The sequence below is a fragment of the Aquila chrysaetos genome, chromosome 19, assembly GCF_900496995.4.
Source record: "Aquila chrysaetos chrysaetos chromosome 19, bAquChr1.4, whole genome shotgun sequence".
In the NCBI taxonomy this organism is placed as follows: Eukaryota; Metazoa; Chordata; class Aves; order Accipitriformes; family Accipitridae; genus Aquila; species Aquila chrysaetos.
Genome location: NC_044022.1, coordinates 5,991,948 through 6,017,261, shown reverse-complemented (window position 1 = coordinate 6,017,261; position 25,314 = coordinate 5,991,948). Strand labels below are relative to the sequence as shown.

The 25,314-nt window shown below is 48.9% G+C and overlaps 1 protein-coding gene across 4 annotated transcripts in view; it reads left to right on the top strand.

Moving 5' to 3' along the window:
- The window catches only part of CDK8 (cyclin dependent kinase 8), an 87,774-nt gene extending 85,556 nt beyond the window's left edge, over nt 1-2,218 (top strand). For all 4 annotated transcript variants that reach the window (XM_030042823.2, XM_030042824.2, XM_030042822.2 and 1 more), the window contains one exon: nt 924-2,218. In XM_030042823.2, coding sequence (XP_029898683.1) covers nt 924-1,049 — 126 coding nt within the window. In that variant the 3' untranslated portion in view covers nt 1,050-2,218. The remainder of the gene's footprint in view (nt 1-923) is intronic.
- Nucleotides 2,219-25,314: the final 23,096 nt, after the last annotated feature.

Sequence of the window (25,314 nt, the reverse complement as noted above, 5' to 3'; positions counted from 1 at the left end):
AATTGAAGTAGGCAGTTGCTGGTTTGCTCAGAGCTTCTCGCAATGATGAATGCTCCACTCAAATAGTTGTAGAAATGCTGGTTGAAAGGGGCCTCCGGAGACCATCTAGCCCAATCTCCCACTTGAAGCAGGACTGTTGCTAATGCTAAATCAGGTCAGCCATGGCTTTCTTTAGCTGACTCGTAAAAACCTCCATAGATGGAGTCTTCTCAGCCTCTCTGGGCAAGTTCTTCTAGTGCTCTACTCTTCTCTTAGAGATATTCCTCCCCCGCCCCCAATGTCCAACCTGAACCTCCCAAGCAACAATCTGTGGCCATTTCCCCCCAAAATATCTGGTTCCACTGAGAAGCGCGTGGCTGTTGTCTTTAACTCCCTCTTCATTCGTAAGGCTGCTGCTAGATGACACCTTAGCCTAAATAATCACAGTGCCGTCAGCCTTTACTCCTAGGTCACGCAAAAGGGTGGCAAGCATATCCTTTGTATAGGAAAATCTCCAGAATAATGCAGAGTGGCTCATCAGCAGTAAGATGCACCGTCTGGACCTCCACCCCGACATACCTTGTTGGTAGGGGAAGGGAGCAAGCGGAGAAGACCACCGCCGTGAGTGGTGGTAGCCTCGTGCAACATGCAGGTGTACCGTAGCCATCCGGAGGGTCGGCTGGAGGTTTGACTATGATGGGTGTAGATTCACAGGAGGTAATTAGGATGGATAACTGAAGGGTGGTAACTGTCACTTTCTAATCTGGTATTCCTGATATTCATACCTGCCCCCGCTGTAATCGGAGTAAGTGCAAAGAAGCCTGGAAGTGCTTTGAGACTGTGTGTGCTTGGGACCTCTTGAAGAAATAAATCAGTCGGTGAAACTGTCTTGCGATGTACCTGGTACGAAAGATTGCATTTCCTCTGCTTTTACCCCTCTGCAGCGTTCCAACCCCCATGCTGCCTACCCCAACCCCGGACCGAGCACATCACAGCCACAGAGCAGCATGGGATATTCAACTACCTCCCAACAGCCGCCACAGTACTCGCATCAGACACATCGGTACTGAGCTGCATCCCAATAACGTCCATGCACTGTTGCTAATGCTGCAGGACCGGCCGCGCAGCTGCCTGCCTGGAACCCGGCTTGGGCCACGAGAATGTACTGTAAAACCGCACCTCCAACCTGTCCGATCGCCACGATCCACCCCCTTCCACAGAGCGGAGTAGTGGCTCCCCATTGTACCCGTTTTGGGGGTTAGACTTGAAAAGAAAGTGCTAGCACAGTTTGTGTTGTGGATATGCTACTTCCATAGTTTACTTGACATGGTTCAGACTGACCGATGCATTTTTTTTCAGTGACAGTCTGTAGCAGTTGAAGCTGTGAAATGTGCTAGGGGCAAGCATTTTTGTTGTCGTATGTGGTGAATTCTCTTGATGTAACAACTTTATCTGACCAATAGTACACAACATCTTTGAACTGGTACTTGAAGCATACAGTATATGTTACCATGGCAAAAAAGCAAACTAACCGTGACTCCGATTGACACAATTTTGATAGACGTTTATTTTTAGTGACTTTTGTGGGTTGGTTCATTTTCCACCTAGATCAATGTTTTATGACCGACACGATTGCTACGATGAGATTTTTTTTAAGAACATGAAAACGTTTGCATTTTTTTCCAGCAATTACAAATGTCCCAAAGATTAATTTCCAACATAAGTTTTTAGTTTTGTTTTTAAATCTATGACTTGACTGGTATTAAAGCTGCTATTTGATAGTAAAATAAGTATGTTGTCATTGATATAAACATGTTTGGTTCAGCAAACAAACTAAAATGATTGTCATAGACAGTGTTTTATTTTTTTTTCCTGTTGGTGTTAATGATTTGTGAGCATGCTTTGGGATTAAAAAAGCATGAATGATATTTCCTAAAAAGGTGCGGCATCCATTCAGATATTTTGTCATGATTTTTGAGAACCAGCTTGGTGTAGTGGATTTAAAATTTTGTTCAGTTAATTATTTTTTTTAAATGTTCGCACGTTGTTTAGGGGTGCCATTCCTACAGCAGAGGATCAAGGTGTTAGGAGAGCCTTAGAATTTATGAGGAAAAACTTACATACAATGTACTGTATCAAACTATTTTACATGAATGACACAAGTATTCTGAATAAAAAAAAAAAATCAAACATTGTTAAAACAAGGTGTTATGTAATAAATTTATTTTTCATAAATCTGCATATGACCTTTGCCTGTATTCCTTTTTATCAGCGACATCACCCCGCTCCCCCATCATACATCTGTATCAGGTTGTGTGTGTCCTGAGAAACAGTATCTGACAGGAATTTTTCTTGCAAGTGGGCAGGCTTCCATTAACTGCTGAGAAGGATATATATATTTTTTTTTCAAATAGCAGAAAAAAATACAGTGCCTTAGTAAAATGTCATTACCTCTGTTGTGTACATGTAGCTGATCAGCTGGAGAAACACTGAACGTGGGTTTATTACTAGCTACGTTTCATAGATCAGACAGCTCCTTTTCATCTACAAAATCTAGAGATGTTGCTGTCTGAACAGTTCTAACGTTTCTGTAACTCATTCTTATCTTGGTATCCAATACCACTCCATGATTTTATGACATAAATATATGCAATATATGCAGGATTTTTTTCTGCGAGTGCTTCATGGAGTGTGAATATCAACTAATATGATCCATTCAGATGCACTGAGCTGCTGATGGGGGGGGCAAAAGAATAACCAAATCGGTAGCCAGCCTGAAATGCAAACCATGTTTGAGGTGAAGATGAAATTATCTGAGGGGAGTAGAGACTTAAAACTAAAGAAAAAACCGAGTGCAGTTTATGGGAGTGCCTTAAACTTTTTTGATTTGTTTTTTCAGATTAAAGCCTTTTTTTGTCCTTTCCATAATTTATATATAGGCCTTGAACTTGCCTGTTTAGTCTCTCTGGACTCTTACCAGGTACTGAAATGGCAACAAGAGTAACTTTTGTTTGGCTAAAGTACCATTGGCCTAGATTTTTTGCTTTCTTATTGATGCATATTCATATTAATCCATAATAGTTAATATTATTCAGATTAATGCAAACCTTATTTGATACCAGTATGTTGTGGTGTCTCCATTGCATTGTTTAAAAGTAGCAGGCTGGCGGTAATTTCATTTTTGCAAAGGGAAATGCGTCCAACTGACAAAAAGGACTCTTGCCATTAGTTTGCACTTGAATTTAATTTTCCTATTAAGAAGGTATTTGAGATGAAGATGCGACTTATCAACTAATTATAATGAAACTAAATTATACTCTACATTTAGTTCTAAATAGTCTGCTCCTCACAGTAATTTAATTCATTCTTACTCCATTTTTAGTAGACATATTGCAGATTACCTCAACAAACGGAGATCCTTCAGGGAAGTCAGATCTTAGTATTTGACTTGTTCTGATGTTTCGGTGAGGAGGAATGTCTCAGAGGAGGATGTCTTGGAGGAGGGATTTGAGATTTCTTTCTCTAGAACTGTGGAAAGAAAAGGTTTTTCAGTGCGTGGTATAATCTCCAGTACCTTCAAGATGGGGTATATTTCTATTGCGGATAAGGTTAATCTTGTCATATTCATGACAATTATAAATGATCTTCTGTATCAAATAAGGTTTTTTGGTTGTTTTTTTTTGTTTTTTTTTTAACACTGGTTTTAGGAATACTGAGGGCTTAGCTTTTGTTACTAGATTCAAGAACTTGAAAGCTTTTCATTTTTCACCAACAATTATCTGGACCGATCTGAGTGTATTTTGAATAGCTGGAGTCTGGGAGCCTGTCTTCGTTGCCCTGATTAAAGAACAAGTTGTTTTTCTAAAGTAGGCTTATGTTGAAAATGGGCTACAAGCTTAACTTGATCACGAGGATAAATACGCTATTGCACTTTCCCCTTGGCATTCCCAGCAAGCCTAGCTCGTGGCAGCTCTGAATTTATTGCACCTGATAAGAACCCAGCTTCTTTAAGAAGAAATAAATAACTTTTGCGATGATCCCTTTTAAAGAGGGTTTCAGCATTAATGGAGAGGAGGAGCAGTCTGAGGGAGGACATAGGAGATGGTTTCTGTCCTGTCATTTCCCGTGTGTATATATATAAATTGGAAATAGTCAATGAACTCGCTGAATTGCCTGTGGCAGTGCCCAAGCAATGCCCAGCTGAGGGGTGGGCCAGCGTTAGTTCTGGTTTTCTTTCAGCTTCCTTTTCCCTTAATTCTGAGGCAACTGCTGGGCAGAGTCTCTTCTGGGTCTGGGGCGATTCATCGGTAGGTGATAAACTCTTCGGGCAGCTAGGGCGGTAGGCCTGGGCGGGAGAGGAGTGGGCAAACGCGTCTCTCCAAGTTCCTTTTCACTTTTCTGTGTGTAATGCTTAATTTTTATGGGGTTTATGTTTCCACGCTTTGCTTTCTCAGGGGAGATGCTTCATGCGGGTGGCAGGTGTGTGCCATCGCCTGTTCGAACGGTATCGCGGTCCTTGGCGTCTCGTTTGTGCTAGACGGGCTCCTCCAAAAGAAAAGAGCAAGTTCCTCACTGTTTCTTTGCTGAGGGCCGTCAGCAGCCCAAGTCCCGAGCGTCTCGTCAGCTACTGTGTCCCTGGTAGCTTTGCACAAAGCTTTCTCCGCAGCACGGAGCGGCACGTTTCTGTGAGACTGATTGTTAGGATATTACCATTTCTGGTCATTAGGATGTTATTTTATAGGAAGAGGCGTCAGCTCCCCTTTGGTAACTGGAACAAGATGACGACAGCAAAGCGTGAGCAGAGTGTGAGTGAAGCGTGCAGGAGTTAGCCATGTCATATGACATGGCCTTAAGTTCTGTCAAAAAGGATCTTGGAAGCTGTTCCGATCGTTTTCACCTTCTTGTATGTCTCTTGCCTGTTCAGACCGCAGCAGAGGTGGCAGTTAGTGAGAACCACGGGTTGGACTCAATTGCAAGTGAAGTTTTTATGTAAAGAAATAACTTGTGCTGTTCCCCAGTGTCCATCAATTTCTTTCTAAAATTGCTCTTTGAACAATAAGCAGCTCCTGTGGTATCTCCCCCAAGCCCATCCTGGCTTCACTAGAAGGCAAGCTGTGGTCTCTACCTTTCATATATGGTGGCTGTTAATGGTTTTATGGGCACGGTTAGGCAGTTTGACTGCCAGTGAGTGGGATAATGGCGATGGGATGGAGCCTGCAGGATGTCCTGTTGGTTATTGTGTATCAGAAAGGAAAGACATGAATCATTTCTTGGAGCCAGTGGTGAAGTTGCAGACCTGCCATTTGGAGTAAATGTTGTTGCTGTTGTAAGTTGAGCCTATTTTCTGCGAAAGGGCTGAATAGTGTGGTGCTCCCTGTATGTTATTTTAGTTATACCCCTGAATAAAGCAGCCCTTTTTTGTTGGGTAGCACAGCCGTCTCAGCATCTTCCTCTAGGCTAAGTGGTGACAGTGCTTCTGGATGCCAGTTCTGAGACAGTTTAATAGCCAGCGTCCCTTGAGACCAAGGTAGATGAGCTTAATTCAGTGTAATTTGCTTGTCAGAGCTATGGATAAAGAACACTTTGTGAAATAGTATGTCAGACATCTGAGTGATGGGATGTACAAACTGTGCGCTAGCAGTAGGAGAGGTAGAGGAAAAGGTGCTTACCCTTTGAAAGCAAAACAGAAACAAAGCTGCTGCTTCCACTAGGACTCTTGCAATTAAGTTCCTCTCCTGGAGGATTTTAAGCAGTCTTTATCTTGGCAGCTGGCTTCAGCGATGGCAGAAGGTAGCTATCTCCAGAGGACTGGTTTTAGTTAGGGATCCTGTAATGTAGAGCTTGGCACCAGCACTGATGTTAATGAAGCCATTGCCCTGGGGTGACACACACCAGCTCCAACCCAGGATGGGAATCTGGACAAGCTCTGTGACTGCTCTGAAAGCTCCCGTGTCACAAGATATTGAAAAGCACTTTTCAGCCTGCCAGGATTACGGTGTCTTTCATTGGCCCTCACACTGAGTTTAACTATCCCTTTGCGTTTCTGGTCCTGCTTAGGTGGGCTGGGTATTCCACCTGAGCCAGGGGAGGCGGAGAAAAAGGGCTAGTGCAGGAGTGCTGGTTATTTAAGCAGCGCGGCATATCTTGGCACGTAACCCCACGCCTGCAGAAACACCAAGGATAGACTACAGCATGTGCTTTTGGGATGTGTTTTCGTTTCCTCAGCCTGGGACGTGGAAAAGCTGCCGAGTGCTCGGAGCAAGCCTTTGTTTAATATTTGTGGGAGCTTCGGATTTGTACAATGCTTCACCCACGGCGTTTGAAGAGCGGCAGCCTCTCTGCCACCCCACCAGCTATGTAAGAAATGCAACCAGCTGACTGAGGAAGGGAAGGGGAAGAAGTAGGGATTTGTTTAAGGAAAGCGCCTATGGGAGTGCTGAGATTAGAGTTGAAAAGCCCCGAGAGCAGATGCTTATGGGAGGCCCCATTATCCCAAAGGCACTCTGTGAGAAGCCAAGAGGTGTTGTCTTACCCTGTGAGGTGTAAATAGCACTCTCATCTTTAATGGGAGCTCATTCCTTTTCTGAGTCACTGTGCCAAAATCTGACCGTGTCCTGGGTTTGTGTTTCCAGTTGATGCAGGGTCAGCTTCCTGGCTGGTATTCCCACAAGATGCTGGCAGGGTGTGCATAGAGCTATTCTTATCAATGAACTTCTAAATTTAAAATTCTTTTGCTGTTTATAGTGTTTCTCAAATATACATAGGGACCTGTAAGGTTCCCTACACCAGCCAAGCTCTGCCTTAGTGAGTTTTTCCTGTTAACTGGGTAGGGAAGACAGTAGAATAAATTGTTCGGCACGCTTCACCTCTGCTTCAGCCACGTGCTCCTGTAGAGCAGAACACGGAGATACCCAGCAAGCTGTGGAGGAGGATTCTTTGGGGATAAATTCTGCGTTCGGGTGCCAGGAACGACCACCGTGGTGGCTTTGAGGTGTGCTCCCCTCAGCGCAGACAGCTCATACACAGCACGGGCGCTCCTGACGTCCTCTGTGCGCTGCCTTCACGCTTTGCCCGGGCTCTTTGCCCACCTTGCCTTCAGAAGATCAGGAAAAGGTGAGAGGAGCGTGATGCCCCAGCCCAGGAACTTAGAAATCCTTATACAAGCTTCTAATCTGTATTCCCTTACCACCAGCTGTGCAGGTATGTAAGCTATCCATGCAATTTATTTGCATGCCAGACAAAACCAGCTGGTTTGAAAATCCCCCCAGTTGCCTCGGAGGCTTTGCTGGGAGAGCAGTCGGCGCCTGGGGCTGACGAGCAGCTGCTCCATCAGATCTCGTCCAACCCTCGCTCCGCGGGTGAAGAGGTGAGGGCTGTCATCCGCAATCACGCGCTTCTCCGGCTCCCCGGGATGCGCAGGCGTTCCCGGTCGGCTCTGAGGGGAGGAGGAAAAATTGCAGCGGCAGACGGCGAGGTGCTGGCGAGTCCCGCTGCCCGATCCGCACCCTGGGGCTCGGCGGGACGGCGACGGCTCGAAAAGCTGCGGGGACCCGCTGTCAGGAGGGCCAACCTGCCAGAAAACCTCCTCTTCCCCAGCTGAAAAGCTGAAGAGCGCGTGGGCACCCAAAGGCAGATCGAATTGCCCAAAGGGCGACTAAAGAGGGAGAGCGCCTGATGGCGTACGCCTGCCTTACGCAGCTCGGGGTTGTGTCGCTGGACGTTAAGCGTTTGCCGGGAGCCGCAATCCCGGTCTCGGCCCCCACAGGGATTTATCGCCGTGCCCTTGGCTGGCGAGCGCGGCACCCAAAATGCGCGGACAGTGAGATGCAGTCACTGGGGAAACTGGTGACGCAGGCGCCAAACCGCTGCTCCGACAAACGGCGAGCTGGGCCGTGTTTACGAGAGGTGGATGATTTTGGTTAAGAGATTACACAGTGGGAGGTGGCTCCGAGAGTGATTTTAGCTTCCGCCAGGAGAGAAGGCAGTGGAAATGGACCAACGTAAAACATAAGCATGAAAATTTATCTGTCGTATTTGTCCATTCGGATTTTTTTAACAGAAATTTGAAAGTATGGAATCCAATTCACTCGGAACCAGAAGAAGCGGTATCCCAGAGGTTTCTGTTTTAATGAAGTCACCCATGCGGCAACGTGCACATACCTCGAAGGAACGGGGCAAATCCACGCCGGAATCTGGCTTTGGAAGGCAGAGTGGGCGTAACACGTCATAAACCCGCAGTCTGAACAAAAAGGCCGTGAAAGGGGAGCTCCCACCCCAATTTGTTTTCAGCAGGTTGTACGCCCGTGCCCACGGGCAGCGGCTGATGCCGCTGCGTACGGCCCAGGGCTGCCGCGGCCAGAAATGCTGCTCGTGGGCGTCCGTGCGCTTGAGGGGGGTCCTGAAGGGTGCGGGGGGTACAGGCAGGAGAACGGGTGGTGCGGCTTTTTTCTCCGCCGCGGTCTTCTGCAGAACGTTGCAGAACGGGGCAGGAAAGCCCCTTTCGCGGACAGAGGACGCTAAATATAACATACAGATGTCATCGCTGTTATCAAATTTGCAGTTTGTTCCTTAATTAAAGGCGTTCCCAGGGAGAAAAAGTTAAACATTCACACTGAAAACCATTTCCCCTGGCTAGAAACCTAATTAATTGATTGTGAAAATTATTTTCCTTGAAAGAGGCAACTAAAACTGTAGTTTTAAAATAAGGTGATTTATGCTCCTCGAGGTTACAAATACACCTGTGTTGATCCTTAACAATCCTTGTGTAATCCTTAACAATGCTGGGATTTAAAATATTGATCGTGCTAATTATTTGTAAGATTTTAATTAATATCCAAGAGCTATTCAGAACAAAATCCTGTGCATAAGGAGCAAGGATCCAGCAATACTCCAGTGAATGTGCCTGTTCCTGAAAGGTTACTAATCTTCGTGGTGATGTATCAGGGCAGATTACTGTATATATGTATACATTTTTTTCCTCCTCTTTGTATTTCAGCGGATCTGTTTATCTGAAAATAATTCAAACTTTGGCTTTACTGAAAATCATAGAAAATAGGAGCGGTTAGCAAAAGACGATTTCTGCAGAGATTTTGGCCGTTTCTCAGCAAGCTAAAGTCATCAGCCCTCTTCTCTGATTGCAGAAGAGATGCCAGAGGCCGCTGAATGGTTCCCCGCGAGTTGTGTAGCTGGACAGAATTGCGCAAAAGGGGAGGTGGTTTTGCATCACTTTCCCTGCAGAAGGCCGACACCTGCAGGAGAGGTTCTGCACACCCCCGGCAAAGTGGTGGGAAGAGATTTTGTGCCTTCACCTCACCGACCTCGGGCTGAAGCTCAGCCAGTGACCTTACAGCATCAGTGGTGTGGCGTCAGCAGATGCAGTTTGGGAGCAGGATCACCCAAACAAACCATCACCGAACCCCCTCAGGCTTCCAGCTCAGACAGGGTGATGCAAGAGGGGAAAAAAAATCCACCAAAAACCCCAAGACCTGTCAAACCGTGAGGCAGGGAAGGAAATATGTGGATGCGGTGCGGACTGTGAAAATACCAAAGGTGAGGCCATGGTAAGAGAAGTTAAAAGGAGTGCCGGGATGCGAAGTAACTAGAGAAAAAGGCAAACCAGTGGTCTGGAGGTGCGTGAGTCCGAGGGCGGGTGAGGAGGCGGCGTGTTTTGGGGCTGGGCGGCACCAGGACCCGCTGCTCCCCACCGTGCCGGGGGCCGAGCGCGCGGCCGCCGAGTCCCCTTCGCATCCCCAAATGGCATCAACGTTTCCCAGGCTTGCCCCCCCGCCTCCGCCAAATCAAGCTCGAATATCTCAAGAAGACAAAAATCGCCTCTCCCACAGCTGCTGATTTGTGGGGGCAGAGCTGGTGCCTGGTAGGGGCACGTCGGTAAGTGACCCCAGGGAGGGCACTGCGGAGGCAGATGTCGGGGACCCGCGGTGACTCACTGCAGCGCGGTACCTCGCCGTTTAATTCTGCACCGCATGAAAGAGAATCCGATGTGAGCAAACGTAGCTCAAAACGCCATCTCCGGCTCTTAACGTTCAAGCTTCACACAGAGGATGTTATTTCTAATAAATATTTTAGGCAGTAAAGCTTCCTTCGGAGAGGGCTGCTGCATTCCCGTCGCGTGCCTTCTTGCTGGGAGAAGCCCGCGTTAGCTACTTTGAGTATTCAAACGCTTGATATATAGTATCTGTTCTATGGAAAAATGCCTCAGGGTGAAATGTGTTTAATAGAGAGAGGCTAATATGTGAGTGATTTATCTCATTTTGGTAAGTTCATGCCTGTTATTCAATAACCCCATGAGCTACACTTAACTGTATTCAATAAAGATGATCTAAAGGAGATGTTCGTGCAGGTGAAGGATTCAAGAACTGGAGGAAAGGATGTTATAAATAAGTGGGCTTGAAGTAAACAGGGAGCTCAGGCAGAAACCTTCCCCGGGATAAATGTCTTGAGCATCATTAAACCAGTACAAATGGCTCTGTGAGCTGTGGAGATTTCTTCCTCTGAAAGGAAAAAGCTGTGAGAGAGACTTTCATTAGGGAGAAAATGCCACCTTACGCTCCGGCTGTGACCCGAATCCTGCAGCAATCTTTTGCGAGCTGTCATCTTGGGCAGCGTCCCTGGCAGAGCATGCCAGATCATCTTGAAATAAGGCGGTGTTACGAAGGGCACGGGAAGGTGGGTTGACAAGCTGTCAGAGGAAAGAGGTGTGACAGCCCAGGGCTTGATTCTCCACCCGCTTTGGAAAGTCTTTAGACACGTACCAAAGCGCTTCTTTACAGACAATGCTGCGTGCAAACTATATGAGAGCATGACAAGGAAATATGGTCTCTAAACAGCCGTTCAGGGCTGTAATTGCCCAGTTTGAATGTAAAACTAAAGTAAATAGCACTGGCAGCTGAGTCACCCGATCGCAGACCTGAAGCACTTCAAAGTTAGGTCTAAAAATACCTTGTGTGCTTCTAAAGGACTGGCTGTATAGAGGAGAAAAGGGCACTGAAAAAAAAAAAAAAAAGGCATCGGAGCATTGACAGCAACTGGGCAAAGGGCATTGGGATAAGGAGCGAGGATTGCCCCCGGCCCGGCGCTAGCGGCCGGCACGGCTGTGCGGCAATCCGGCACCCGCGGCTCGCTGCCGGCAGCCAGAGGTGCCAGCCTGGGCCAGGTACGGGCTCTCGGCCGCCGTGCCAACAGGCAAGCGTGACAGCCTGCCCCATAAATCCATTTGTGGAACGGCATTATTTTAAACCCATAGTGTCCTCCTTCAGGCTTCGTGTGCGCCAGGCTGCCGTGCCGCGCTGCTTTACTGGCACGAGGGCGCCCAGCGGCTCGGAGGCATTCCCGTGAAACGCGTCCGCGATGATCTCCCGCCCAGCACGCCGGGCAAGCGGCACCACCGGCTCGCTCGGCGCCGGGGTTTGCGGTGCCGTGCCGTACCTGCGGGGAAGCCCCTCGGGGACGATTTTCCTCCCCGACGCTCATCGTAGCGCCACGGAGAGCCGCGGCGTGCCTGCGGCTGGGGCTGCCGCCTGATGCTCCGCTCCCCCTTGCCCTCAGCGAGGAGAAGGGGCAGGGGTAGTCGAAGGTGTAGAGCAGCTGCGGTGTCAGGAAAAAAGATCGGGTTTTTCAGCCCAGCTGAAGGAAGAGGTGAGAGAGGAGGCCTGGGGATGGCAAATCGGCCCTGACCGTTCACTGCCTCTTCCCAGCCCAACACCTTGGAGGCGTGGAGCAAAAGCAGGAGGCGGAGAGGACAAAAACAGAGAAGGTGCTTTCACACAGCATGTCGTTACACAACGGAGCTCTGCCGCGGGAGGCTCTCGGTGCCGGCCGCAGCTTCGAAATGCGGCAGGAAAAAATCATGAAAGGAAATTTGTTTAAAAGGCTATCGCCTACAGAGGCATTAGCTCTGGCCCAGGAGGTCCCTTGGGTCCCCAGAGGTGGGGAGGAGAGGTTGGGGAGATGCTGCAGTGGGTTCAGCCTGGCCTCACCCTCCTCCCACGGCATCTGCTGCTGGTAGGGACAAGCCGTGGGTTCGGGTGGACATTTGGTCTGACCAAGGGCGACCGCTCCTCTGCAGTATGCAGTCTCACGGGGTCGGGGGCAGCTGTCCCTGACCCACCACGTGAAGCGGCTGCAGCCTGGCAGATCCACGTGCGGCGAAACGCGCCGTGCTCATCCCTCCCAGTCCTGCAGCGCGGCAGCTCACCCAGCACAGCTGGAGCCTTTTGATGCGAGATGCGTTTGCCCATTCGTTGCCCTGACGGTCAAAGCCCAAAATCTTCAAAAATTGAAAAATCAGCACCGGAGCAAAGTGAAGGAGAAGAGACAGTGAGCCGGCAGCGTTAGAGGAGAGGACGAGAGGCAAAGAGCCCCTGGGGCACCTCCTGCTGCTGCTGCTGCTACCACGGCTCCTGCTGCCGGCACCACCAAGACCATGGGCATCGCTGGAGGGAGCGGGAAGGGGCTGGGAAGCTGTAGCAAGAGTTGTTGGCAGAGGTGGAAAGGAGAGCAGATGGAGGAGAGGACAAACACGAGCAGCGGGAGCAACCCAACCTGTGCGACCCACCGTGGTACAGGTGGTACCAGCTCCTGTTCTTTCCTTCTCTCCCCAGTATTTATTTCACTGGAATAAAGAAACGAGCTCTTCTCAGCCCCTGCAGAGGCCCCACTGTTTCTGATGCCCACAGACCTCTCAAAGACCCAGCAGCCGGTGCTGGAAGTCGTTCCGAGGAAGCTATAGGTCTTGTTTCTGTTCGGCGCATCACCGCCACAGATGGGGCCGGCATCGAAAGCCCGGGCTGAGGCACAGCCAGATGCTCAGCTTGTCTGGGATGGAGCTCGTGATGACTGGAGCACTGGAAGGGATTTTTCCGAAGCACGTGGCACAAAGCTAACGGTTTTTGTTTTTCCTGCTGCTTTCAGAAGGGACTTTCCTTGGCAATGAGCTCATCTGTCTGTGAGGTTCAGCAAGGGCAGCCAAATCGCTCGCCCCGTGTGGGCTGCACGCAGCCTCCCAGCACCTCGCTTGGTCCTCTCCAGGGCCGAAGGAGGAGATGCCTGGCCCTGGCACCTCGCACCTCCCACTCCAGCCAGTCCAACGGGCCGAGCAGCTCAGCAAGAACCCCAATATACTCAAGCCAGTGGGGTGAAAGTTTGGAGGGACATGTTAAAGCGCTGCAGCTAAATCCAAAGGAACAAGTCTGTCTGAGCCCTGAGCCCAGGACAACCTCCAGGGGTTTCTTTAGGTCATTTTTGTGCCTCTCCAAATGTTTTGGAAAGTACATTTTTTCCAGCTGATTCAGACAAAGACTAGTGTCAATGTTTTTCCAAAAGCTTTCCCAATAGGTTTTTGAGCAAGGCTGTACAGGCCAAGAGGGAGAATAATAAGGGTGTGCAAAGGCCCTGGAGGGCAGAAAACTTCTCTTCTAGGTTGCATTTGTTCCTCAGTCTTTCCAGAAAGTAGCTCATTGAGCGTTTTTTTCCCTTTAGTTGTCGTTCTTTTTGGTTGTTAAAATGTTTATAGCTGCCGTTTTGTGTAAAACACTCTCCTAACATTTGTCCCAGCTGCCTTTTCACTCAAAATCCACACAAATACTACGTATTGTATCAAGCACTGATCTACCCTCCATGAACTCCCTCCTTCGGATACTTTGCAGTTCTCTCTTTAGCCTCTCTGCTATTTTGCTTGCACATGCTGTGACTGTTTTGCACCCCATTTGCCCTCAGCAGCGGTACCCCGCTTGCCTGCACCACCACTGGTGCAGTACAAAGCGAGGGAAAAACCTGGGGTAATACGAAAGACACAGTAAAAATGGCAAATCTCTCTCTCTTTCTCAACGGATCTGAATAAACCGACCCTTATAAATATGCAGAGTAATAAAACCCTTAATGCAGTGTGATTAAAAAGTTATGGTTCCCCCAGCAACCCGCACTCGGCTGCATCGCACGCGCCGAGGTCTGAGATGACTGGCTTTGCTGTTAAATTTATGCCTTCATCTGCCTCGGTGCGATGCAGCCGGGTTAGGGTTGCCATGGGAATGGGAGGTCAGGTTTTGCGCTGGTGTGAACGTGGAGAAACTAGCCGGTCCCCTGCCCTGGCACCTCCGTTTCAAACCCCTTTTCTTCATCTTTCTTGCGGCACTCGTGCTTCCTAAAATATGCCTTTTCCCTTTTCCCTGTATGCCCTTACTGGGGGCACAAGCCCCTTTGAGATGAGGGCTCAGCGAATCATTTGTATAAAATATATTTGATGAATGCCTTGAATATTCCGGCATTTCCAAAACCTGCAGGTGATCCCATGCCCGTACTTGTTTGCTCAGGGTGATCTGTGAATCTAGTCCCCAAACAGCAGTGGTCCCTAAGGCAGTCAAACGTGAGCAGGTACAACAAAATAGCCAGTTTGGTTTTTGCAGGGGAGCTTTGTGAGTAATGCAGGTAAGGAACCTTGTGGAGAGCAGCAAACCCAAAGCGAGAATACGGTATGAATTCTGCAAGAGTAATTAGCCTTTAGGAGGTCTCGCCCGGGATATATGAGCTCTCTGTCACATTGGGATTTTAATCAAGACAGAGTGTCTTTCTCACAGATTCGCTCCTGGTCGGGCACAAATTGCCAGGCTGGATAAAGGAGTTCCTGGCGGCGGTTTTATGGCCGGTGTTATACAGGAGGTCAGAGCGGCTGACAGTAATGGCCCCCCTGGCCTTCCAATTTATGACTCTATGAATTTCAAACTGTTCATTCTCTTGTAACATTTGTAATTTATACCGAACGAAATGTCACCCAGTCAGTGACCAGGAGCAACGCCACGTGGCTGCTGCCACGACCCGAAGCAGCCGGCGCTGGGAGAGGCAGTTTGCCACCGACGGCTCCCGGCGTGCCGCGAGCAGCTCCAATCACTGCAGCCCATTAAAACACCACTTCGGAGGAGCTGGTCACACAAAGAAACCGTAACGGTCCAAATGCTCCTTCCAGGTGGGACAGGGACCTCCTGTGACATCTGTGCACTGGGAGCATGGACAGGACATGGAGTGTGAACAAAATACTTGGTGATTTTCACAAATCTCTTTACAGGTATTTTTCCTCCTTCTCCATCACCACTGTACCTTGCAGTAGGTACCCTTCTTGTCTTCTGTTAAGCTTTTTTTTCCCTGTACTTTCCATGTTAAATTACAACTTCAGCAGGAAATGTCTACCTCTGCTTGCTGTACCACATCTAGCCATTCAATTCCATAATCTGTTTTATTTTCAACTGCATCTGTAGGTAACATTGCTCGGAGACTGTTACTCCAGAATAGCAAATAAATTCTCAGATTCTTTTTTTCCCCCCATTTTCCCTATAATGTGAATGTGATTAGAGATGTACCCTGTTAAAGCAAAGAGGCGAGAGGCTAAGTGAGAAGTCCTCTTTAAACTCCACCAGAAGGGCAGGTGGGGAACGGTAGCTGGCAAGGGGCCTTTCTTCTGTGGGGGACACATTGTGGTGAATGCTGGTGTTTTACTGAGCAGGACTGGGAGCCTGGAGAATTCCTTGCAAGTGAGAATCCAGGATTTACAGCCACCTATCACCTCCTGCTTTCTGCCTTGGTTTTGTGGTGATTAACGGGTCTCTGGGTCCAGGGATTTCACCTAGAGAGCAGCACGGCTGGTGCAGTAGGGCTAACCATGTGCAGTTGCTCCTGGCAGCACTAGAGGGAAGGTACCTGAGCAGTTTGGAAGGGATTTGTTCCCGACCCATTCCTGTGTCCGTGGGAAGTCAGGAGCTAGGCTGCTTTTCCTGGCCTGTAAATTCATGCCATTACGTGAGAACTGCAGCTTTCATTTTTGCAAAAAGGGAAATATTTAGGGGAAACTTGTAAATGGAACACCTCACATATACTGGGATATCCTTCGAAATTCATTAGCTTTATTGCTGATTCACTGAGCAAGGTCAGGAACTTTCTCACTGTCAGGATGTAACCCAACAAAATGAACAGCATTGCAGCGCTCAGCCACTCTTCGGGTAGGGATTGCAAAGGGATGAGCATGGCCAAAATATAAACCTGGTTTCAGGCGCATTTGGCATTTCCCCTTCGCTGCTGCTGATCGTGAGTCCCATCAAGGTGATTTAATCCAGGGGCAAAACTCGCAGAGAAGGACTGGGCATGGGAGCAGCCCATGAAGTCCGGCACCAGCCAGCGGCACTGCTGGGAAGCAGAAGCCACCCCTGGATAACTCCCGGGTCCCATCTCAGAGGACGAGTACCTGACCGTTAATGTATTTAATTAGCTGTCACATTAGCTGAGCTGCAGGAGATGTGGTTGGGAGGTGGGAAGCGGAGAGGAGCTCTGTGGGGAGGCAGTATCTCTGCCATGAGCGGCAAAGGGGATGCGCTCCGCTGTGTGCCCCCGGACTGCTGATGAGCATCACTCTCACGTCACCTTTTTGGATGCCGCTGGTGTTAACTGGACACAAATAGTCTAGCTTAAAAGTGATCAGTCAAGCACTTGTGAGGTTTATGAGAATCACAAAGTGTGAAGAGAAAAAAGGGGATAGCTTGGTCGTTTAAATTAATGTGGCCAGTCTCACTGTGAATTCTTTTTAATCTAGGTTGGCTTTTCTCACTGAATATTGACCACGCAGTGAGGCCTGCCCTGAGCTCTGTGAATAACACGGGCACCCGAGCAGAGGGAAGCTCCTGCATTCCTCTTCTAAGACTGATGCACGGACGTAGCAGAAATTGCTCCATGAAGGTTTCCCATTTATCAGACTGATGATGAAAACCAGTATCGGCCTCTGCGCAAGACTGGTCTGGGGCTGCCGTGCGGGAGGCTCTGGGCATGCCCCATCAGAGCACGTTGGCAGCCCTGTCTTTCGGGCAAGGGGCCCTGGGCAGGACCAGCTTCCCTCCCGGCTGGGTGCTGCAGGAGGAGAGCTGCTTCCCCAGCCAGCTGGGAGCTGCAGCGCTTTCTGGCTGGGCAGTCGGGTCTCCGTGGAGCAACCCGGGCATGCCCCAGCAGGCCAGCGCCGACCCGGCCTTCTGTACCTTTCCTGCAGCTCTAAGGATCGCTTTGGCAAGTTGGGTTGACAACTTCTTCCCTGAGCAGACATCAGGTGGAGATCTACAAGGTCTACCGTGGTGATCACGAGGGGGTAGAGCCGGGCTGCAAGCCGGGACGGCGGGCACGGCAGCCTGCTCGGCTCTTGCCCTCCCTGCTCCCCAGCACCAGCCCCCTTGCCCTAAAAGCGAGCTCCACCGGACAGTGCGACTCTGCCGAGAAGACATGTACGGAATTTGTAAGAGTTTGGCCAAAGTGGGGAAGGCAACGCCTCCAGCCTTAGCGCTGAGTCCTGCCAGGTTAGTGCTCACTTGTCCGATGGGCAAACAGACCCGTGCTGCTCACACCGCCGGCATCCTTCTTCTGGAGGAGGGACCGCGTGCCCCAGCGCAGCCACAGCCAAGGGAAAGGAATATTTTTGCATTTGGTGTGTAAACGACGGGCTGGGAGCTCTGCCTTACTGGTTCCAGTCCTCAGCAGCCACGGGCAATCACCTCCTCCGATTTCACTCACAAACTGAACAACCTTGGCATCACCTTCCCACCCTCGTTTTCCTCCGCTGGTAGTTACACCCTCTTCTAATTTCCAGCCCACCCCATTTTAGACCCCCTCATTCTCGCAATGGTTTTGTTGGCGTGTTTTCTGCCTGCGCCCCTGCCTACTCCCGCAGGCAGGCGAGGTGCCACCTCTTTGCTCGGCATTTCCAAGCACCCATTGGAGCAGCGAATGCTGGAGAGCTTGGAGAGGAGCACCCAAGTGTAGTACGGGATCGCACCATAAGAGGGAGATGATTCCCTGTGGATTTTCTGGGGGACCCGTAGCCCTGTCCTGAGCAGTGGGTGCCGGCGGGAAAGGTTGGCCATGGTGGGCGCAGAGGTCTGGCAGAGAAAAGAAGGGGACATCTCAGGATCCCTCATCTCAGCAGCGTGATGTCCTTTCCGTGGGTTTATCCCAGGAGGTTGTCAGTGGGTCTAGGAAAGGCTGCTATACCCGTAGGAGAATTTCAGGTATTCCGGTGTGTTGCAATACAAAAAGAGCTGCAATCACTTCCAACCAAACTATTTTAAATATTATTCTCTGTAAAGCCAGTTTCTAATAGCCCTGCAGAAGAGAAAATGAATTTTGTAACAAAACCAGCCTTCCTCTTCCAAGGGAAGGAACATTTTTCCCAAGGTCTGAAGTGCATAGTTACACCTTTTAAACCATGTTTCTTGAACTTCAACAAAAGAAGGGGAAAAACAGATCAACCAAAAAAATATGTACCTGTGTGGGTATCTCGCATTGTCACCCCTGGCTGTCTCAAAAAATGACACTGTGCTCCTCGGTGTTCATTTCTGGAAGAGATTTGAATTCAGGGACAAGGTGTGAGACATTCTGAAGTCTTCATTAAAGCACCGAGCTGGTTCTCACTCCTCCTCCTCTTCCCATCACACCTTTTTTTTTTTTCTTTTCTCCAAGCCTTGTCGCAGGAGGTTAAGGACCAGAATTACATCAACTGCCTTTTTCTTCCAGCCCACATCAATCTCCCGAGCTACAGACATTGGTTTTGCCAAGACGGTTTGAAGCTGGAAAGGGCCTGAACTTGGCCAAGTTCAGAAGTTTCCGTGGCAGCCTGAGAACAGACTGAAGTGTCCAACACGGGGCGGCCACCTCTGCTCCCCCTGCGCCCTGGCGCTTGCAGCAAATGCTTACAGCCACGGAAAAGCTTGCTTGAGCTCGCTCTTGCCTGCTTGGCTCAGTGCGGTTTGCACGGCCTCCCAAGCCACGAGGGAGAGGGCAGAGGGAAGGAGAGCAGCCTGCGATGAGAGGCTACAGTGGAAACCCCTCAGCATCTCTGCTGGGCGAGGGTTTGGGGCTGGCAGGCCTTTGCGGGGAGGGAGAAGGGCAACGGGGACTCAAGAGATGCTAGAGAAAGTCAACGGGTAGGTACCAAGTGAGAAAGTCTCTTGCTAGGGTAAAGCCTGCGGGCTGGTCTCCAGCGAGAGGGATGGGAGCAGGGAAGGACTCAAGGGTAGGACTGGGAGGAGAGGGTGGAGCGGGTCTCTGGTGGGTTTGGTCTCCCGCGTGTTCCCATCCCGAAGGAACCTGTGTCAGCAGGTCGCAGTGTGCAGCAGGTCCCGGACAGCGAGAGATGAGGCAGCGATAACGTTGCAGCCGTTCAGTTTAACAGCGAGTGCTGGCGGGAGAGGGAAGGATCCCTCCTCCCAGCTCTCAGAGGGTGTCACGTCGAAGCACCAAGTGGAGATTGCTGCACTGTAGCTGGTAGCAAGTTTGCTCAGGGTGCTGAAGACAAACTCAGAGATTTCTTCCAGGGGCTTCACACGACCCTGCAGCTCCTACATGATGTAATGGAAGTGGCAGCAGGCCAGAGACACCAGGACATCACCCACAGCACTTCACAACTCATCTCTTACACCTTAAAAAAAGAACAATGAAGGAAAACAGCAAACAAGGCCGACGAGGGCAGCAGGACAGGTGGAAATAACCAGCAGTGACAGAGTGGCCTCAGCTTTCTCTTTCCTTGAGGTAAGAGTGAGACAAGTCTAATCTCTCCTGAGAGAACCATCAGCTACAAATATTCCCCGAGCATTTTGGCTGTCAGAAGCGGTGACCCCTCGGGAAAGGTAAGTAGTTCAGTATTCATTGACTTGTCAGTCAAGGGAGACTTTTGCACCAGTTCTCCTCCACCTCCCTTGCTTCTGCGAGAGCAGGAACAAAGCAGATCCAGGGCTGGTCCAGGAAAACTACTCTCCAGGCAGGATATCAGATGGGACGTCTGGAACAACGGGACAGTGATTGGCAGTTTCCCCTGGCTCTTTCTCAAGGCAGGACAAGGGAACAGGAACTGTAAGTATATTTTGCCAAAAACCAGGATTCTAGGCAGGATCCTTCAAAGACCCAAATTGAAGCAGTTTACCGGGACACTCCCATGTCCTTTGCAGAACGTGCTGTTAATCTGTTCAGTTCATCAGATTGCTTTCCAAATGGTTGCCATCTCCCTGCAGGAGTCTCACTAGGTCACGAGAAGTTTCTCCTTCATCATGCTGGGAACAAATCAGGAGAGGAAAGGCCTGGACTTGCCTTCCCTTTATGGCCAGGATGTCAGAGCTGTGAGCACTTGTTCTCTAGAGCTAAAAGCCACCATCTCGCTAGAGTTAAGTGGCTGAGTAAGCAGCCTGCCAGAAAGTTTCTCAAAAGGTAGGATCACCCTGTTCCTCTAGTAAGCACCTGCCTAGGTCAGAACTCCTTTATGTTAGACACTTTACGAAAGCACAACTGCTTTTCCAAAGAGCTGCTGGTTCCTCTAGGCAAGAAAAAGTGATGGAAGGAAAAAGCCCCACATCACAAACAGCGTTTCCAGACTTCCTTAGTGGTACTCCAGTACTACTGTAGCCAGTGCACTGGCTTCCCTTGGCTCCTCGGGGGAGCTCCTGGGGCAGATCACAAGTCCTGCCCCTCCCAGGTTATCTCAGGAACCAGTAATGAAGTGGTCTCAAGTGGTTTGAGTGAATTTCCTTCCTTTCTGGAAGGAAAAACTAACAACTGTCCCCTCATTAGACAGTAGAGACTTATTCAAAAGCAGGACACAGGACATCAGGATTTATTAGTCCCATGGCTCACACAATTCCTTGATTTAGGTGATTAGAAAAATCTTGGCACTCCATGACCTGGCTGGATCAGGTTACAAATCTTTAGCTCATACTGACTTCGCATTTGTATTCTATTTCCATCGCCAGCTGAGAAAATCCACATTTTTTTTAAATTCAGCAAAACATATTCATTGTGAAGCCATGGACTAAGAGCTTGTATCAGATGACATGTAACATCATCTTCTGCTTTCTTCTTGTATTTTTTTTTTCTTTCTTTCTAGGCTTCCTTCTGAAAAAAAAGAAGAAGAAACAAAACCAAACCACCCTAAACTTCATCGTGTTAAGTGCTGTACGAATACCAAATAAACAGCTGCTCCCTACGCTAAGGTGCTCGCGGTCAGCATACGTGAGAAGCGACAACACATGGATGTGTTCAAGGGGCTCACAGAAGAGCCAGGCAGATGTGGGCCACGGCTTGGGCTGTCTGGGAGCTGACAGCCGCACCACGGTTCTTCCTCAGGATCACATCGTTTTCCAAGGCACACGGCCAAGATGGAATTACTGGTCCAAACCCCGGAGAGGACCAGCCCAGAGTAGCATCCTTCAGTGAGAGGTGGCAGAGCCTGCTTTGCTCAGGCAGTGCTTTGTCTTTTTGCAGAAAGTTGAATCATTTTGATGGAGGAAATGAAGGTGACTTGACCCTTTGGTGCAGGCAGGCAGAGGACTCATGTAGAGCCCCAGCACCATCTCCCTCTGGCAAAGAGGGAGAGGGAGGACCTCCCCAACACCCACACAGATTTAAAAAAATCTAAAATTCAACATCCGTTGCCTTTTGACATTGAACTTCTTATTAGATGTAATTAATTTCCAGTGATGTTTTGAGCCCAAAGAAATTAATTTTCTTTTAATGAAAATATTTTCATTTTAACTTCCAGAGGAATATCCATTGAAACGAGCTCTTTTTCCACCAACAAATAGGGTGGGGTGACAAATTTTTACCCAGTAATAAAAGGGAATGAGAAGTGAATACTTCCTCACCGAGCTGTAGTGTTCAAATCGAATTCTCCTTCCCAGCTGTGCCCTTGGCCCAGTTAAGGAACGATGGGAGCTGCTCAATAGTCTGCCAGCTGGACCGGGGCTCTGGTGACCCTGGCCTTCATCTCATCTCCATGAGGAAACAGTCAGCGCTGCACCTGCTCGAGAGCCATGGGGTGCACAGGGGCTTAAATCCATCCTCACCTTACCTGCCACCGCCACCCTGGTCCAGGTTCTCCTTTATTGTCATGGTCAGACTTCATCGATCAGACTTCAGGGCTGTTGCTCGGGAAGAACAAAGTGTACCTCCTTCTGGGAGTGAAACAGCCGCTTTGTCAAGCTTTGAAATTTGACAATTGTTTGACTGCTGAAGCTCCCCTAAAATACGGAAGAGGATGCTGCGAGGAGTATTTAGGCTGTTCTCAGTATCCATGGAAAGCTCCATGGAGCTGATCAGGAGAATCTCTTCTAAAGCTCACGTGTGATCCAAACCAAAACAATAGTGTAGACGCATCCTTTGCCAAGCATCCAACTTAGCCAAGCTAATGTCTACTTTAAGAGGAGTAAAATTGTCCTCAAGAGCCAGAGACTGCCTTGACTATAAAGGCAGAGCAGGCACCTTGCTTACGAGCAGATCCTTGCAGGGGAACACCCAGATGCCACGCTCCTCCACCACCCTGCACACACCAGCACGCTCCGTGTCCCTGCATACGTGCACATGGGCCCAGCTGTGCTTTCAACTCAGCCTTTTCACACAGGATACACCGAAGCTCTGTGTCTGCAGGGGTGCAAGATCAGACCCAAACACACTCTTCAACCCTCTGAAGACACCACGCTGTGCCAGTGCGAGGCCACTGGAGTCCTTCCAGATTAGCTGAGCTCTCCAGGATGGTTTTCCTTGCCTCCATTCTCCTCATTTCCCATGGGAGAGGACATTCTTCTAAACGAAACTGTTTGAGCCTTTCACAGCCCCAAACTGTGGCTGTGATCTGGACAACAGCTAGGTCCGTATCTCCCGTGGACGGTGTCAGCTTCTCTTGATATTGTCTGTTTGGAGAGACTCATAAAGATACGAATTGGTCTATGTGCCCAGAGAAACATCAAGAGATGCTTTTCACTACCTATGGTGGCCACGTAGCCCAGTAAGTAGGGTAGCCCCATGTTGAGGAGCAGGTCACAAGCTTTTGTAGTAACACAACAACGGCCATGTACGGAGGAGCCATCATCTGCTTGGAGATCATGTTCGCTTGTTTAGCTGTAACAGCAGTTGTCTAACAACCAAGTGACCATCGCCATCGTTGTCTGAGCTTTAGCTTCGCTTTGTGCAAATGTGTGTAACATCTAGAGTTGTCCGACGTGATGTATGTCCATCGCTGGCAGGAACACCAAGTGGTTACTCTGTGCCGAGTGAACTCCCTATGACCCTATTTTGCCATACAGCTATTTTACCCTACATATGTGCGGGGTGTTTGTCTCCATAGCAAACGCAATGCAGAACTGGTCCGTAAAAGAGAGTTCAGGTCAGTAGTAGAAAAGTTTTTATTTAAATGTGCTTGTAGACAAACTAAGAAGACTCTCTGGAGTCCATTAATTAACATCATTATGTCATCTATAGTAGATAAGTACTGTCCCAAGTTTTCCCAGCGTTACAGCCTCAGAGCACTGTAGTTCTGCTTTAGTTAAGAAAAAGCTGTCTTTCTAGGGTTGCTGTCTGTTAATAAGGCTTCTGCTACTGCACAAAATTGGGTGATCTAATTATGCATGCCTTTTGTTGGAAAGTTTATGTAACTAGCAAGTCAGAGTTTCTTTTCAGAGTGTTTGAATGGTATCTCTTCCAGAGGTCAAGGGAGGAAACTTGAGATAATAGAGAAAAAAACAAATCAGAATCAGCTGCTTTCAAGTGCATCCAGGGGTTACAGTAGCTTGAGCATGATTTGGGAACTGAGGAATTTCTCAATAGCCTGAAATTGATGTGGTAACAGAGGCAAAGATACAGGAGAGAGCTTATGAATAGAAACGATAGGTGCTGCAGTGGCTGCTGATAATATCTTTGCAGAATTAGGACTTTATTCTTCCCGGTGCTCAAAGCTGGTTTTTGCTGGAGAAGCTGTTCTGTGTATTTATTCACTTAAGGTTACAGCTTTGCTGATGGACGGGGCTTTCTGGTATCCCTCTAGCTGCATCAAGGAGTATAACATACCATATAGCCCATGTAGCCTCTTTCTTTATCTAACATAGGGGTAGACACGTGAGTGCTTTTCAATTGCGGATGCAGTGTTCAAACTAAGAGCTGGGAGGGAATTTCACAGCCATTAGCCAGCCTACGGAAACCAAAGCAGTAAAACTTACCCAGGCACTCAGGGCCTGTAATTCTCCGAGCAGCGTGTTATCCAAGGGAATTTATACACATTTACCAGGGAGGTGTCAGTCAGGAAATTTATTGTGTCTTTTAAAACCAGCCATTTCAAAACATGATTATTCCTCTCTATCGACTGTGCAGAGAACCGGGGCGCAGTCGGATGGTGCTGCAGGATCTCACCGTCGCTGCAACAACGCTCTGCTCCCTTTCTGCCCCATCTCCACTGTCCCGTCCTCCCCCAGGATGGTTGTCTCCATCCTTCTCTTCTGCAGGCTCCAGCGCTCCCCTGTGCCCTCCCAGAGCCCATTAACCCCGCTGGGTCAGCAGGAAAACATTCCCTGCTTGCTTCGCCTCTGAAAACTGACTTTAGAGCCTGGAAAACAGGGTGAGCCGAGGCCTGGATGTCTGACCCATTTCATACTGTCATTTTCAGCCGAAGCGACCTAGAGATTTCACCCTGAGGTGTTAGCCAAAACCGACCCATGTTTATTCAACTGGGTTAATTCTCCTCCCTAGTGAAGCTTTCTAGCCACAGCCCAGTGATACTATTTGGGCTGCTTCATGCTATCAGAGGAAAACAAGACCTTCAGAAGCTCTGCTGTGCTGATTGTGACATTTGGTAGAGGGAGAAGGACGGAAATAAGGCAATATTTAAATGGGCATCTGAGCTGCAAGTATGCAGCAAACCTTATGAGCTTCACAATTTTTTTTCTGTGATCAATGACAGGAAAAGTATATAACAGCAATGTATTTTGTTATCTCGTCCAGAGAGCAGAGGAAAGCTGGTCTGTAGATATTTAAGGTGGTCCTCATTTCCAGTCTGACTCCTAAATAATCTCCTCAGCATTTGTCTTTTTACCTCTGACTCCAGTCCTAAGGTCTATAAACCAGCTCCACGCTGGGGAAGAGGTCTTTGCTTCTGGACAGCAGAGGATGACACCCTGACAGCAGGATGGTGCCTTCAGCCCTTTCTTCTGAGATAGGTCCTAGGTAAGAGAGCCTAAGCAAACAGACACATTGTGTTGCAGGGCTGAGATTAAAACTGTATTTATGCTTTGCTGGCAATTTAGTTTGCAGTCTTCTAACAGAAACCTGACCTTATCTCTTGGTGGGTAAATGGGGCTTTGTTTTACCAGCAGTGTCCGTGTTTACTCTTGAGGTGGGCTCAGAGGAGCCTGGCAACGTGAGGGCGAGGTGCTAATCTGCAGGTATCACAAATACTTAACAAAGAGAAGAGAGATGTGAGGGAGCCTTCACCCTCAGATGCGATGGGGTCCCTAAGGACTCACAAAATAGCTGGAAAAGGCTATT